Below are 15,860 nucleotides of genomic sequence, written 5' to 3'. Positions count from 1 at the left end.
ATTTTCATATTTAAGGCCTTTGTTAAGGAGGTAAAATATAAAAGCTGTCCCATTTTGACTCCTGTGGATCAGAATTTTTGTTTGTTTAACTTCATTTATTTATTACCTTTATTGGATAGGAAAGTGTAGTGAGACAGTGCAGGAGAATGACACAGAGGAAGCAGCCCGGCAGACACTCAAACCCAGGTATCTAGCCTTCTGTACTTCAGCACATGGGTCACCTGCTCAACCAGGTGAGAGAAAGTGAAACAGAGAGCAAATTCACACCAAGTACAAACACAACAAATGGCATGATGGAGATAAAGCAAGGAAAGTAAATACACAGAAGCCACTGTAATTAAAAAGGAATAAATGACAAAATACTGCATGATGTTACATTAAGGTATAGAGAGAGAGTTCTTGCATTAGTGGCTTAGTGTAAAGCAGGGGTCCCCAGTCCCAGTCCAGGAGGGCCGGTGTCCTGCAGGTTTTAGATGTGTCCTTGATCCATGACAGCTGATTTAAATGGATAAATGACCTGCTCAACGTGTCTTGAAGTTCTCCAAAGGCCTGGCAATGAGCTAATCATGTGATTCAGGTGTGTTGACCCAGGATGAAATCTAAAACCTGCAGGGACACCAGCCCTCGTTGACCGGGATTGGGGACCCCTGGTGTAAAGGTTTGCAAATCCGTCTAACAAGTCAAAGATCGCTGCTCGGAGAAGACACAAATCCCCCATTTTAGGTGGAGTGAGTAAGATTTTTGTTGTAATTGCAGCAGAGTTGAAGGAGGATGCTGCTGAACACACTTTGCTGTTTGACCGGTAGGTCCTTTAGGGGATGTGAGGTGTTGTCCAGTATGTTCAGCAACAATCTTTGCCCAGGAAACACCTGTAGGGGCTCCAGAGACCCCAGAGCCAGGCCAATCCTAATCAGCTTCATCAGCTGGCTCTGTTGCTGCTGATGCCCTAACAGAAAATTGCACTAGTAATGACAGGTTAGTTTGAAAAATGTGCGGCAATATTTTTTTCCGACTTGTATTCCTTCAACTGATGTTCCCGTTATTCATTAACGTTTATTTTTAATGAGACAGAATAAAATCACTAATGCTCAGACTACAAATGTGTCCTTCCATTGTCATCTCAGTGTCATCTGCAGGTGACAGAAAGTGGAGAGAAGATCTTGTGTGTCCTTAAGTGGGTGGGACATTTACACTTCAAAGAGAGCTTCCAAGCTTCTTGGCTCGTCCCTATCAGGTCTGTTGAGCCTTCACTGGCCTCCTGTAAATCACCCTCTGAGGTAGCAGCAATATAATGTTGACCAGTAAAATACAAGCCCGTAGATCATTTGTTATTGAAGCTTATTGTGATGGTACACTCTAGCGGCTGTGGTAATTATGACAAGAGCAAAGGAGAAAGTAAGTGGCGATTGTAGGGGGATGGATGGATGAACGAAAGAAATTAATCAGTCAATCTAGGGTGACTTTCTTGAGCTCGTTCCCACTCTGATAAGGATTGTTCTTCCTTTGCCCTGTGAACCTACAAGCTCTTGCTTCCTGAAGTTCTCCAAAAAATACTACTGAGTTCTCCGAAGGCCCTCTGGGCTTTTCACACAACCGGAGAACATTAAGGCAGGTCCTTTGACGATGTGACAACATAACAATTGGGATTAAAGGGTTGTAGAAGTTCAACAGAAGGTCCTCCAGGTGCTCTGCGCCATAGTGCACCTTTAAAAGGGACTGTTGAGATTAGGGTCCTCGTAAGGTCTTGGGAGCTTTGCAGAATAACCTTCAGAAAGGTCCCCTGAAGGTGCTCTGAAGGTTTCCCGAAATAACTTTCAGGGAACGTTTTCTGAAGTTCCCTTGAAAGTTCTGAAAAAAGAAATCCTCTTAAAATAATTATTTGTATTCAGCATTGTAAGCAATAAGCTAAACTCCATCGATTGTAGTTAAGGTTTGAAACGCTGCGAGATGATGGCGTCTTTTTTTGTCTTGAACCACAGAGCAGCCCGAATCCATTTTAGACCCATCGTCTTACATCATGAAGCCATATCGCCTCAGCTGATCCTGGAGAAACATTAAATATCCAACAAACAAACAATCTGTAGCTGAAGCGTCTATATCACTCAAAGCCAGTATCTTCTAATGTTTTCAAACTTTATTAGAGGTAGGGTCATTTTTGCTTATGAAATCAAAGTTTCAAGTCAACAGAGGCTCGTCGTAGTTGATGTTTTAACATCAGATGCTGACAGAGTGAAAATCTCCCGTTTTGTGAATGCACTGAGCTGTGCATTCACAGAGCATTTAATGAGGACGGTCTCTGGAGGCCTGAGCCAGCAGGAGAAGGCACCTGCTGAACTCGGCTTGATTGAGCTCAGTTTTTGTTTGAGTCGTCGTCTGTCAGGGGAGACGAGTGAGAGTCTCAGACTTGTTTGTCCATAAACGATTGTTTCTAGCTTTTAGATCATATTCCAACTGTGTAGAAAGTTAACAAGATCTTTTCTTAATAAAAACATATAGAGTTTTTTGTGTTTTGTAGACTAAAATACATTTCACTTTCAGTGTGTTTACATAAGAAATAATGATATGCATTTCCAGGTCCATTAGTATTTAGAAACCGGCACAACAACTGCAATTTTGCCTTTGCCTACAGGGGATTTGAAATCAAACAGTGAAGATGTGGTTGAAGTGGAGAAGTTCAGCTTTAATCCAACGGCTTTAACAAAAATATTGCATTAAGTGTTTAGGAATTACACCCAAGCTGCTCTGCTGAATCGAGCTCGGGTAACTGACTTGGCGAATTGAAGAATATCCCCATTTCTTTGCTTTGACAAACTCGTGGGTCGCTTCTTTTGCAGTCAGCCTTGGGTCATCATCCTTTTGCACTGTAAAATGTAGTCCGATCGGTTTTGTAGCATTTTGTCAGAGTCTGATCACAGAGGGTGGCCTTGAGTGCCACCCAGTGCTTTGCAGCGTGTCCTAAACTTTCTGTATTTCCTTTCAGTAAGACATCTTTGGTTTGTAGACCTTGACAGAGATACTCCTGCCTCCTTAAGAGTGGTCCTGGCTTGGTAAGCTGTTGTAAAGCTGTTGTTTTTAACCATAGAAAGAATTCCACAACCATCAGTTGTCTTGCATGGTGTTCACAGTGCTGCTGAGCTGTTGACATTTTTGTACCTTTGTTCATACGGTACGAAGAAATATAGTACTGCCCCAGACTGCATGCATGAACAAATGATGAAGCTCTGGTTATATTACAAAACACAAGAAAAACACACCTTTATACTGATTAGTACTAAGAATTGCAATTCTACTACTAGTAGTAATAATCTTATTTAAAAAATGACTTATTTATGTCAGCCTTTCTCCTGCTTTCCTCCTCTTCCCTCTTTTACAGCAGCATCACTCCCCGTTTCACTTTGAGATAAACTTGTTTCCTTATATAGAGAAATAAGTGTGATGGTATGCAGATTGCAGACAGCCAGCACAAACGATGCCGGTGCCCACTCGTCATGAATCTGGCAGAAGTTTCACGTGCGAGCTCGTGTCTTTCGCAGGGTAAAAACATTTACTGAATGAGGCTCATTCAGAAGTTCAAGACTTGGAATCAACTCTTTTATCCACTTCATTTGTCTTGGAATAATGAGTGAACATATTGACTGTTTGATTTAAAATCCACCATGTTGTTGTTGTACTGAGGGAAAGTGTGTACTGAAGCTATGGACCTAACTGTATTACTCAGTACAGCTATCTTACAGAGGCTAAACTGTGTTTATAAAGCAAAAATAAATGTTAGAAAATATATTTTAGCATGTTTTGATTTGATACCAAAAATAATAATTACAAATCTTAATATACAGTATAATACAAAGTAATCTTATTCAATAATTTCCATATCAGAAGAACAAAGGGAGAAATGGTTATCAAAAATATTTGAATCTCTCTTTTTTTTTTTAAATGGTTTCATTTAGGGTACCACTGCTGAGCGCTTTCCTTCATTTTGCTGGGGATGGGGATTTTCTTTTTCAGGGTTAGAGTGGAGTTGACCTGCTCGGCCGACAGCAGGCTGTGCCACTGAGCCACCGGCCGTCGCGGGTTGGACAACATGTCGGCCCAGTGCCTTAGTTGGTTCCCTGTGGCATCACAGCCCAGGTAGATCTTCCCTATTGGATCATTCCTGGTCACGGCGTCATGGTCCCACACCGAGACCACCAGATTCACCCTCTGAGGAAAGAGATTCAGATTTAAAGTCGCCTCACTATCAGCGCAGCATTAAAGTGGTAGTCTTTAATATGGGAGACAGACAGTATCTCTACTTTCAAGATTAGGCTTCAAACTTTCCTTTTTACTAAAGCATATAGTTAGGGCTGGACCAGGTGACCCTGAATCCTCCCTTAGTTATGCTGCAATAGGTGTAGGCTGCTGGGGGATTCCCATGATGCACTGAGTGTTTCTTCTTCACCTACTTTGTATTTATACACCTCTCTGCATGTAATTAATAGTTATTATTAACCTCTGGCTCAGCATGTCTTTTATGCTGTCTTTCTCCCCTCCAACCAATCACAGCAGATGGCCCCGCCCCTCCCTGAGCCTGGTTCTGCCGGAGGTTTCTTCCTGTTAAAAGGGAGTTTTTCCTCCCCGCTGTCGCCAAAGTGCTGCTCATAGGGTCACAGGATTGGGGTTTTTTTCTCTTATGTATTATTGTAGGGTCTACTTTACAACATATATAGCGCTGAGGTGACTGTTGTTGGGATTTGGTGCTGTATAAATAAAACTGAAAAGAAGTGAAGTAAATTTTTCCACAGGGATGCACCAATCCATTTTTTTTAGTTTGATGTGATACCTCAAGTGTGACTGTGTGCTTATAATAAGTGTCAGTCTTATAACAGTGTTAAACTAAAAAGCTGCCTCCCTCACTGCATACAGCTGAGGATCATCCCTTTATGTGTTAGGCTGCATTAGGCTCTTCTTTGAGAAAGGAGCTGAATCCCTACACCAGAGGTAGAAAACCTTAAAGCCTTCAGTGTGTGATGGTTTACAAAAGTGTGTGCGCCATGTTCATCAGAAAATCACAGCCACTCAGAACAACAGTAAAAGAGTAATTATCAAACATGTGAAAGTGGCAGGACTCTGTTTCCCTTCTCAACAATGCGGCATGTATTATGTAACCACTTAGACCAGGACTGGAAAAATAGCAGGTTGAATTTTATTTTTATTGACACAGTGTATGCGTCAGCCAGTGCAGAAGTATAAATGTCAGGAGAGAGGAAAACATTCTCAAGTTAGTTCAATCCAGGATCTATGCTGATATATATTCTTTATATTCTAAACCATCATCACAAAATGTCTCCAGAATTACTGTTAAAATGTTTTGTGTTTATGTAAAATTAATATCGATGACCAGTCTATTGTTTCAGATCGTCTCAAATATTGTTAAAGATCTGCTTCAGCCAGGATGTCGTGACACTCACCTGGATTTGATCCAGTGACACGTCAAAGACGAACGATTCGTTGAAATAAGGGTTCAGCGTCTTCTTTTTGATAGACGTCTTTTTTTTCTTCCACTTCCTTTTGTCCAGAGCTAGCTGCATCTTCACATAAGGATCTACGAACACAGCATGGAGGAAAGTCACTCGGAGCACCTATAAACTGTATTTCTTCATGCAGATGCATGATGCCTCCATAAAATACCTGAGAAGAATTAATGGGGTAAAATAATAAGGTAAGCAGGAATCAAGAAACATGAATATTGTAACAGCTGTAACAGTATTGATGCAATTCAGACATGATTGCATCAATAAAGAAATTTTAGATAATCATTCTTTTAGTTAAGATAATCCGTTATGACTTTCTTTAAATAAATATACAGCTAGATGTTTAAATTAAACATGGTCAGCACTTAAGCATTACTGCTCAAACCTGTTTAAGAAGACAGTTTGTTTAAAGGGGGAGGAGCTAAAAATATTATGATAAGATGCATTAGACCCCAGTGTAAGATAAACGAAGCTGCTGTAGTCGAGTACAGCTCCCACAATATGAAGATGGAAATGACTAAACTTCTCCAATCGTCACTGTTTCTGTAGTTACTGCTGTCAACCACTGTGAGGCAGTGTTGTCTTCTGTTACACCTCCAGTGATCACCCGTTGGTTTAATGGAGAGCAAATGTGTTCTTGGATTTGCTGTAAATTAGCACGCTGGAGCGTTTTTGAAAAGTTACATTTTTGATTAAGATCCCGTTTCAGTCTGACCTGAGGATCCGCCAACATCCATGCTCTTCAGGTTTTTGGCCTCCAGGATTACCACAGTCAGCTTGCTGGCAGAGGGAACATAGCGCAGGGAGAAGCAGATCTCTCCTAGATTTTCTTCCTGTAGCACAAACGTCATACAGAAATCTGTAGTTCTGACAAACTGAATCAGCTCTGATATATTTCAGTAAACTGAAATGAATAAAAATGCAAATAAAAGGAGGAAGCTGAAGGAGAAAGTGACCATCTACCCATTATGAGAGCCTTGTGCTAGTGACAGTACAAAATGATTTAAATAATATTCACATTCCTCTTGGATAACCTGCAAAACCTATAATGTTACTAACAAGTATAAAAATAAGAATAATACGTTTTATCTTAAGTGCCTTTCAAAATATTCAAGGTTAGAAGAGTTTAAAAAATTTAAAAAACCAAGAAAAATGTCAAAGTGAATTAAACAAATATGCAGTATATAAAAATCATTAAGAACAGAGGATGCATGTGACAGGTGGAAGATGGTCAGAAAGAGTAAGTCACTTTAGAGAAATGTGTTGGGATTTGAAAGTGGAGAGAGTCAGGCAGGAGATGTCAGGTAGGAGAAAGCATCTGATGACTCTAACCTGAGAGGAGGGGGGAACCGAGAAAGGAGAACCTTTTATAACCTGGATTTGGTGCCAATGAGGGGGACCTCAGTTTTAACACTATTCAATCTGATAAAGTTCCTGGAGACCCAGGATTTGATTTCCTTGAGGCAACGAAAGAGAGAGGTGGGTGGGAGGTTTGGTGCACAGGTAAAGCTGGGTGTCATCAGCATAAAAATTGAAATTAATATCAAATTTACAAAAGAGAAGAGACCAAGTGGAAGTAGATTATTAATAGGAGAGGTCCCGGGACAGATCCTTCAGGAAGTGTCAATCGGTTGTTTTGAGATTTTTGAGTTGAATGAAATTAGTTTCAGGATGCATCAGTGATTCCGCTACAGGCTAGTGTCTCAAGAAAATGTATTGGGGTATAGTATAGAAAACCAGAATAGATTTTGACAGTATGAAGAGAAGAGTAAACAAACCAAGCTTGAAAAACTGTTAATCCTGCCATTAATCCAACTATTGGTCCCAGGAAGCAACATGACTGCTTTTTCTTTTTGAATGACACAAGAGGTTTGGATTAGGAAACTGAATCCTTAAAGAATATGGAAATACATTCGACAAAAATTGATTAAATCCTTCCTAGATGCCACCACTTGGACCATGAAGAATAAGGAAATGTGTGAAAGCAAACCTCAAATTTGGCGGGTGCTTCCAGCTCCTGCCACTCCTCGATGATGTGATTCCAATCAACATTGCAGAGCTGCACCCGGATCTCGCCGATGATTTCGTGTTTGGAAAACCGGTTAAAGTCAAACACTTTCATCACAGCTGTCGACTTCGTGAGGGTAGACTTTGGTAGCTGGGGGCATATAACTAAGGTTGGAAGCTCTTTCTTTTTTGAGGATTTGCAACATTGACGTTCAACTTCAATAATTCACCACATACACAACAATTTTTAATTATAACTGTTTTTTAAGCAAATGCAACTAAACAGGGCAAGTCACCAGGTCCTACCTGGAAGGTGAACTGCTCGTTGAAGACAGGGTTCAGCGTGCTCCTGAACACTTTGGTTTCATAGGTTTTGCTCTTTTCGGGGAGGATGTAGACTCTGACATATGGGTCTGAGGTTCCTCCGAGGTCCATGGCCATCAGGCTGCTGGCTTGTTTGATCCCCAGTTTGAGCTGTAAAGGTCGACAGGAAACAGATGGATATTGACTCATACCACAGCTGAAAACTAAAGAGGAGCTGAACAAATTTCACACATTCAAATGTTTAAAATAAGAATGCAACTTTATAGAAGTGCAACGCTGCATGAAAGGTAAACAATTAGACATTCATTTAATCACCTCAGACAGAGGCCCATCATATTCCAGAGAGTAGAGCAGCTTTCCTCTCTGCTTTTTGGTTGAGCCATAATCAACATCTGCCACATCTGGCTGAACCTGTCAGACGAGCACAGGAAGCACATTAGCTGTCCAAGCCTTTTCAGGGGGTAAAGCCATGTTAAACTTTTAAACTAAAACTGTTGTATACTTTTAATTAAAAAAATAAAATTATGTCACACCCAGAACCAAATAAATCCAGAGTAACGACACAACATAGAACATCAAGTCTGTTCTTTGAGTCTGAAAAATAAAGTCATGTGGTGTCCTAGTGTGCATTACATCTAAAGGACAGCAGGGGTCACTGGAACTATGCTAAAATTACTCTACTGCTCTACTTGATCAATAACTTAAGTGAACATTTTCCTGATGAGTTTATGGCATTAATTGTTAGTGTCAGGTCTTATTTAACATAGTCTCATGTTGACTCAACGGTTTCTCTAAAGTGCCAACGGCATGTTCCCAGTGACGTAAAAATACAGGTTGTGCGTGCCAGTTCCTAACACCTTGATTGTAGTTTGTTGTGGACATGGACAACTGGAGACCCAACAACGAGTAGTCATTCCTGTGGCACATGCACAGCTGTAAAGTAAATTCTCCACAGACGAGTCAGTGGCATCGACCCTCGCAGTTACCAAAACGTTATTTCACTGAGCGCTTTCAAACCTATCAAAAGTAAAATCGAGTCAAAGGTTCTGACCAGTTGTTTCTTGACCCAAAAAGTAACTAAACTGTTCAGCAACTAATATCTGTCCAGTTTACAAGGAGCCTGTCATTAACCAAGGTCTTTTCACAGGAATTCTTGAGGGTTGGCAAAGCCCAGGAATACCTTAGCATGCTGAAAAGTAACACGTGAGACATTCCAATGGTTATTTCCATCTTTTATGTGTAGTCTGTAGTGTGTAGTTATAATCAGTTCAGTGGAAATAAAAAACAATAGAATACATTATGTTTTTGTGTTGTGTATCAACCAAATTTATATCAGATACTCTGGCCTCTGCCACTCACCAGGGCTGTGGTTGTTTTTCCATTCACCGCCTTCAGATCGATCTGCTCGTTCTTCTTCTTTTTCTTCTTTCCTTTGCAGCAGCACTTGATGCAGACACACAGGCAGCAGAGCAGAATCAGCAGACCGCCAGCTGCAAAGATGGTGTAGATCGCCCATCGAGGCACTGTGGAGATAAGACGAGTCCACATTATCTCACCAACAAAGACTGATTCTGTAAACAAAATGTCCATTTTATTCTCATTGAAAATCTATGAAAATATTTGTTCCTTTGATTAAAAGTTGAACATATGAGCTTTATGGTAGAGTTAGATATAATGGTAAACTGATTACACATTCAGTTCACATTAAAATTATTTCTTTGTATTTGCAGTGACAAATCGTGCCAGTGATTAAATCCTTTGATGTCCCAGTGCTAAAAGATGGACAAAACATAATTCATCAGAAGATAAATATAAATAATTTCTTTGGACATAATATTAATTGATTGAGTATGTTGAGAATGTAGTTTAAAGAGAATAATTTAAGACCGGAGATAAAACACTCTGGAAGCAGCTACGTCTCTAAATCGTACAACTCTATGCAGATGACACACTTTTGTGTGTGACTAACTTTAAGCCTCTGAGATCAAAGTCATCATTAGTGATAACTTTGACTCTAGATTTTGAAGAATGGCTAAACGGACGTTTTTGAAAATAAGAATAGGTTTTGATGCATTTCCAAATATTCATTTTCTTGGCCTCCTGATTACCGAGTCTTCAGAGACCAATTAAAAGAAAAAAGAAAAATGACATATTCAGATTGCAGAGGGTTCAGATTGAGGACATCAACAACGATGACATAAGAGACTAGCTTGGTTGTGCAATGAGCCTATGCACAACTTTGCAGAGCATCGTATACATGTAATAACTTTGTGCTATCATAAAAAATACGTGCAACAATAAGTTTGTGTGCTGCTCTTGTTTGTGTTGTTGTTGGTCCTTTAGGCAGTAGAAACTACAACATCTAAGTTTTAGTGAAATTTCAAGACACGTTCCAAATAACAGCTAAACCCAGGCATCTTATATTACAAGACACAGCATACAGCAGAACCAGGCTCAGGGAGGGGCAGCCATCTGTTTTGACTGGTTGGGGAGAAGGGGAAAGAAGCTATTATTGAGACCCTTCTCATCATTGTGTCTTTCATCAGCAGCAGGGGGAGATCACTAGCATTTGTATCTAACTTATTTGCTCACCTGACAAGATCAAAACACATATTTAACTCTAGTTATCCTTTGGCTACTTGGGAAATAATTCATTACTCACAGGGTATCCGGTCGAGCAGGCCATTGATGAAGGCAACAGCTGGGTCGGCAGTGGTGTTAGTATATGTGGAGATGAGGGTGGTGGGGTGATCTGTGACTGTGAAGCTTTTTGCCTTTGATAACAAGTTAGATTTCACATGGGAAGAATGTTGTGGTGGAAGGATTTTAGACATGATGAAGAGGATGAAGATTTCTGGAAGCAAGAGATGACAAATGTTTACATGTGTTAACAAAAAAGTCTCTCAGCCTTTGTGCTTAATGAAAAGTGGAGGGAATGGCTTCCCTCAAATTACCACAGGCTTGATAGATATGAGTCAAAGTGACCGCATGATGCACGTGCAGTCACTTTAAAAACACACACACACACACACACACACACACACACAGTCCAACAAAGAGACGGTGGGTGGAACCTAAAATCTCAAATTTGGACTCATCAGACCAAAGCACAGATTTCCACTGGTCTAATGTCCATTCCTTTTCTTTCTTGGCCCAAACAAATCTCTTCTGCTTGTTGCTTTCACTTAGTCGTGGATTCTTAGCAGCTATTTGACCATAAAGACCTGATTTCCGCATTCTTATTACATTATATTGTATGGTAAAGACCCTACAATATTAAAAAGCCATCTGCTGCAATTGATTGGGTGTGACAGGCGACAGCTCATTGGTTCCTGAGGTGAAAAGTCGCCTGCTATCGTCCAAGAAAGCACCTAGTTAACAGAAATCCTGACCTTTTATTTATACACTGAGTTGATTTTGTTCTTAAACATATTCAAAACTCGCCACTGCACTATAATCTTATAAAAGTGATTTGTAACTATACCACTGGTGATACCCTGTGGTCAGATTACAGAGAGACCATGGTTTTACAACCTGGTCAAAATATCACCTTTTAACCCATAAAACTTTTCAGTGTTGAGATATTTTTGGACTTTAAAGGAAGTTTCCCAGCAACAGTGACGTAAAACAAATTTCAACAAACATCAGAGCCATCAAACTCTGCTGATACGACTGAGTGGAATTCCAACTACGGCCCTCCACCATGAACAAACAGCAGCAGCACATTAAACCACGGTCTGAGTCATGCTCCGATAACAGCACTCCACACAATGCTTCAGTACTGTTTCTCTTTGTAGAAATACCCAAAAGCCAGGCATACATACTGAATTTACTTCTGCTGCCCAACTCCTCATCCTGATGTTAGTCCTTCACAGTCTGTGATCAAATTTTCACCCTAAAATTAAGCCTGGAAACCAACTTTTTTAAACATGTTGCTTAAAACGCTGGGTAGCGTACATGCAAATAGTTTTAATGGCGATCCATTAAAACTATTTGCATGGACGCTACCCAGCGTTTTAAGAACTGTTTTAGCAAGTGTTTTAGTGTTTTAGACCATCGCAGGGTTTCTGCAGCTTAAGGCAATTTAATTTAAGACTTTAAAAACAATAACAAACCTTTTTTTTGCCACTCAGAATGAAAATTATGAACAAATTAAACAACAACTCAACTTGAAGGAAAAGAAAGATAAATTCCTCTGAGTTAGAGATACAACTTAATATTTTTGAAATGTTTGAAAGATTGAGTTAAAACATTTAATATTAACTCAGGCCTTATTTTAACAGAACAAATTCAGTGCTTAGAAATACATTTTAAGCACCAGCAGGATCCTTGCTAATCATCAAAGTTAAACAATGACAAACAAAAAAGAAAGATTTCTGCTCTCTATTATGGGTCAAGCACTTAAAAATTGGATTCTCTATATCCTGTCATACAAATGATCACATCTCTTGTGAAATCACTAAGAATAACGATTTGAAAAAGGCAAAAAAAAAAATTAGGATAAAAGAAGTATTTTACTTACTTATGATGAATTTAACAAAAATTTTGACATCCCTGCTCAGTCCATACAGGCGACTGGCGAAGGCTGATAGTTTTCCGTGCTTTACCACTCAGATTAAAAAAAGTTCGGTTGAAGAATAACTGAAGAGGAAGGACGGACTCTCTAACAAAGGGACTTTTCCTAAAAACAATCTTTAAACTGCTGATTAAAGAGAGGAAACTTCTCCTCCCTCCAGCTACATCCACTCTGTTTTCCCCGTAATCAGAAGGGGAAACACAACAAAAGCTTCAAAACCAGGATTTACCAGGGGACAGGCCTTCTTCTAATCTATATACTTAAACTGTGGAAGTGCTTAGTGGCAAAAAGTCCACTTACTGTACGACTGAAGCTGAAAAACTAAAAGAGCTGTACTGACAGATCCCTTTATAAACAACGATAGACCTCCTTTGGCGAAACAAAACTCGTAGCTCCAGCTCCAGGGAGTCTATCGTTGTTTATAAAGGGATCTGACAGTACAGCTCTTTTAGTTTGATAAGCACACATGCAGGTCAAATTACATGATAATAAATAAAATTCTTGTTGAAGAGACATAACAGACTACATGGCCGTCTGTCAGCAATTAAAGTTTGCCGTCTTTCATGATTATTGTGACATCACTGAAAGGAGAATATACTGAAGCCTTAAAAACTGCTGTTCCTCTAGCAGACACGAGGCCAGGGCTGCCACCAAGGTGGGGCCAGAGGGGCTCCGGCCACCCCCCAAAATTTGCTGGAGGTGTCCCTGCACGAGGCTGGTGACAAATGTTACCGAATTTAAAAAGCATGTTCACAGCCTGTTACATTTTTTTTTTAAACAGACTTTGGATAGTTTCCCACTTCATAAAAACAGTGCTGATGATTTTTTTTAAACATCACTGAGTGAGTTATTGGGCTATTTTGAGACACAGTTGTTCAGATGAAGGCAAATTTGGAGCTTCAGGCTCCAACAAAGACCATGGTGATGACTAAAACACAAATATTCAAGCTTTGAAATGAACAGTCCAAAACCACGGAGTGGCATCATGGAGGCTACTGAAAGTGAGGACAATAAATGAAACTAAATTAAATCTTGCCCAGTTATAGTCAGAGTGACCAAAGTCTCTGAAAGCTAAAACACTGCCTTTTCTCTCGCTCCTTCAAAGATCAGTCTGAGAGTTAAGATTTGATCTCAGGGTTAAAGTTGGAATTAGGTTTATGTTTGGGTCAAAGTCTGGCCCTAAGTTTCAAGGGTTAAAATGAGATGTAAGAGTTCCAGGAATTCATTAATGTAAATGAATGATGAACATGCCTGTGTCTGGGGAAGGCAGAAGTCTCTCTAACAGTTAAAAAAGGTTAGCCAGAGTATGAGAACCACTCATCCAGACAGGCTCAAATTTAACAATGCACTTATTCAGGACTCACAAGTTTCTAGCAGATAGGATGAACAGCGGTGTCCTAATAATCTGAAAGATTACTTAGATTAGTACAAGAAGATTACCTTTTTACAAGATAACTAGTGTCTGATGTTGTTCTGCTATTATTGAAAGGGAAGTATTTCTAAATATTCTATAATATGTCTCAAAGCGATCTTTGAAAAGTTGAATAAGGAGTGTGACAAAATGTGAAGATTTAGAGACGTGCAAGAAACGAAGACAAAAAAAAAAGTACAAAAAAGGAAAAGCAAAGGAAGAAAGGACATGGACAGGGAAAGTTTATGACATTGGGAGGGTTACATGGAGAAGAAGAAGAAGAGAAAAGAACAAATAGAAGAAAGAAAAGGGAGGCAGAGAAGAGTGTGAGTGGTGAAATAAAGAAAAAACTAACACAATTACAAGAGCAGGGTAGAAAAGAGCAAAGGAAACAGGAGGAGAGAAATGAAATGGGTCGAGCTTTCAAGATGAAAGTTTAAGAGACAAAATCAGAGAAGAAAATAATTTATGGGTAAACTAAGAATGTAGACATAAAGCACATCCCAGATTCTCCGATGAGATCCCAGAACAAAAAAGTAAAGAAGGCGATCACAGAAACAAGAGAGAAGAAATGAAAGAAAGATGGGCGAATCCAGCTAACAGTGAGTGTGTCTGTTATTTTCTGCAACTGATACAAACGTAATTGGACTTTATCAAACACTGACATTTCCCCTGAGACTCAAACAGTCACATAACACAAAATTTAAAAAAAAAGAAGAAGAGAAGAATAGAAGCAGCAACAATACCCCAGTGTAACGAGGACTTTTCTCTTCTTTTACTTCATTTCTTCTCCAGTTGTTTACGGGGCTGTTAAACAGCTCGAGCCTGCAGAGTCTACGACTCCTCAAGCGTGGCTAATTCAACCTGGAGCAGCCGCCACACCTGCTGAACACACACAGAAACAGTAGTCAGAGTTTAAACAGAGGTGGAGTTAGTGAAATGCTGCTTACTTAAATAAAACATGCGTCATCCAGCAGCAGAAACAGCTACATGTTACTGAAACAGCAAAATGTGTTCAGTGAGCTGCAGTTCAGCTGTTAAGATGCTCTGATGATTTTACCACTAGAGCCGCTGGATGTTTATTTGTATGCTGCTGAAGAAAGACAAGGATTCCATTCTTCCTGAAACATTCATTCTAAAAGAGTAGCTTTGCATAATCCAGAGTTCATAATAATCCTCTGAGCCAAGCTCCCCTCAGTTCGTCCTGTGTCTGAAGCCCTTCGTCCTTTAAAGCCAGCTCTGATTGGCTGCCCCACGGAATCAGAAGATCTAAACTAAAAGTAGGTGGGGCTGCATACCAAGACAACTATAATCAATAACTTATTAACCTTGCTGTTGTCACCTGGACAAATACGATCGATCAGTTATTAGAAGATGAGTATGAATCAGTGTTATTATGTTATTATCATCGCACTTTCATGATCTTTGACATTTCAACTTTAACCATAATAACCACTCTTGCTACAGTACATACAGTCTATGTCTTGAGTTTTAAATGTTAACAGGAGGCTATTTAGAGTCATCACACTTTCTGCTCGTCACACGATCCACTTATCAGCTGCACCTGCGTCAGAATTATTACTTTACCTTTAATTTTACATTTTTGAGTTGCTGTTCAATATAATGTAGATGATGTCAGTGAACCATAGACAAAGAAACGCTTGTCGAACATGGACAAATGAAGAAGACTGAGATCTTACCTTCCTAAAACTCTTTTTTAACATAACCGTGCCGCAGGCTTGAGCCACGCTTCCTTTCTGTGTACAGTTCCAATGAGCTTGAAAGTCAATACCTTTATCCTTCAGTACAACCTGAACTCTCTTAGGCGGCTTTCTGTTCAGGAATATTTCTCCAGGCTTGTTGAAAGATGTTGGCTGTATTTGGTTGTCTGTCAGGATGATTCCCCACTGCTTTAATAATGTTGAGCTCTGAGGAGGCCGATCCATGCCTGATAGTGTCCCACTGTGTTTTTCTATCCAGGGGTGGGAAACTCCAGGCCTCAAGGGCCGGTGTCCTGCAGGTTTGAGATGTG

The 15,860-nt window shown here is 39.8% G+C and overlaps 1 protein-coding gene and 1 long non-coding RNA gene across 8 annotated transcripts in view; one reads left to right on the top strand and one right to left on the bottom strand.

The window, feature by feature from the left end:
* LOC309712089 overlaps positions 1–7,529 on the top strand; it is a 10,663-nt gene extending 3,134 nt beyond the window's left edge. The window contains exons 4-8 of one of the 3 annotated variants that reach the window (XR_014278184.1): positions 120–186; positions 807–975; positions 1,125–1,234; positions 5,556–5,698; positions 7,453–7,529. This is a non-coding gene — a long non-coding RNA (uncharacterized lncRNA). Of the gene's footprint in view, positions 1–119; positions 187–806; positions 976–1,124; positions 1,235–5,555; positions 6,220–7,452 lie in introns of those variants that run through there. The other 2 variants (XR_014278186.1, XR_014278185.1) reach the window with 2 other exon arrangements.
* On the bottom strand, positions 1,253–15,860 carry syt8 (synaptotagmin VIII). Of its 5 annotated transcripts, none has more exons than XM_082542669.1 (10): positions 15,529–15,860; positions 14,575–14,713; positions 10,504–10,695; positions 9,201–9,364; positions 8,157–8,252; positions 7,824–7,991; positions 7,501–7,668; positions 6,226–6,343; positions 5,448–5,581; positions 1,253–4,200 (listed from the first exon to the last, which is right to left on the bottom strand). In XM_082542669.1, the coding sequence occupies exons 3-10, from the start codon at positions 10,673–10,675 to the stop codon at positions 3,940–3,942; spliced, it is 1,281 nt and encodes a 426-aa protein (XP_082398795.1). In that variant the 5' UTR covers positions 10,676–10,695; positions 14,575–14,713; positions 15,529–15,860; the 3' UTR covers positions 1,253–3,939. The 5 variants fall into 5 exon arrangements, with proteins under 5 accessions (XP_082398795.1, XP_082398793.1, XP_082398796.1 ...); XM_082542667.1 differs by having other exon boundaries at positions 14,575–14,710; XM_082542670.1 differs by lacking the exon at positions 15,529–15,860 and adding an exon at positions 14,889–15,037.

The sequence above is a fragment of the Aulonocara stuartgranti genome, assembly GCF_965226115.1.
Source record: "Aulonocara stuartgranti genome assembly, chromosome: 7".
NCBI classification, from domain to species: Eukaryota; Metazoa; Chordata; class Actinopteri; order Cichliformes; family Cichlidae; genus Aulonocara; species Aulonocara stuartgranti.
This window is presented reverse-complemented; position numbering and strand designations above follow the sequence as displayed.

Excerpts from the sequence above, each read along its gene's own strand:
- syt8 (XM_082542669.1), bottom strand. The coding sequence starts at position 10,675 with ATGTCTAAAATCCTTCCACCACAACATTCTTCCCATGTGAAATCTAAC. Across the intron at positions 7,669-7,823 it reads ACGAGCAGTTCACCTTCCAG|CTACCAAAGTCTACCCTCAC; the intron begins GTAGGACCTGGT and ends ATATGCCCCCAG. Across the intron at positions 5,582-6,225 it reads GGATGTTGGCGGATCCTCAG|ATCCTTATGTGAAGATGCAG; the intron begins GTCAGACTGAAA and ends CTGTGTTCGTAG.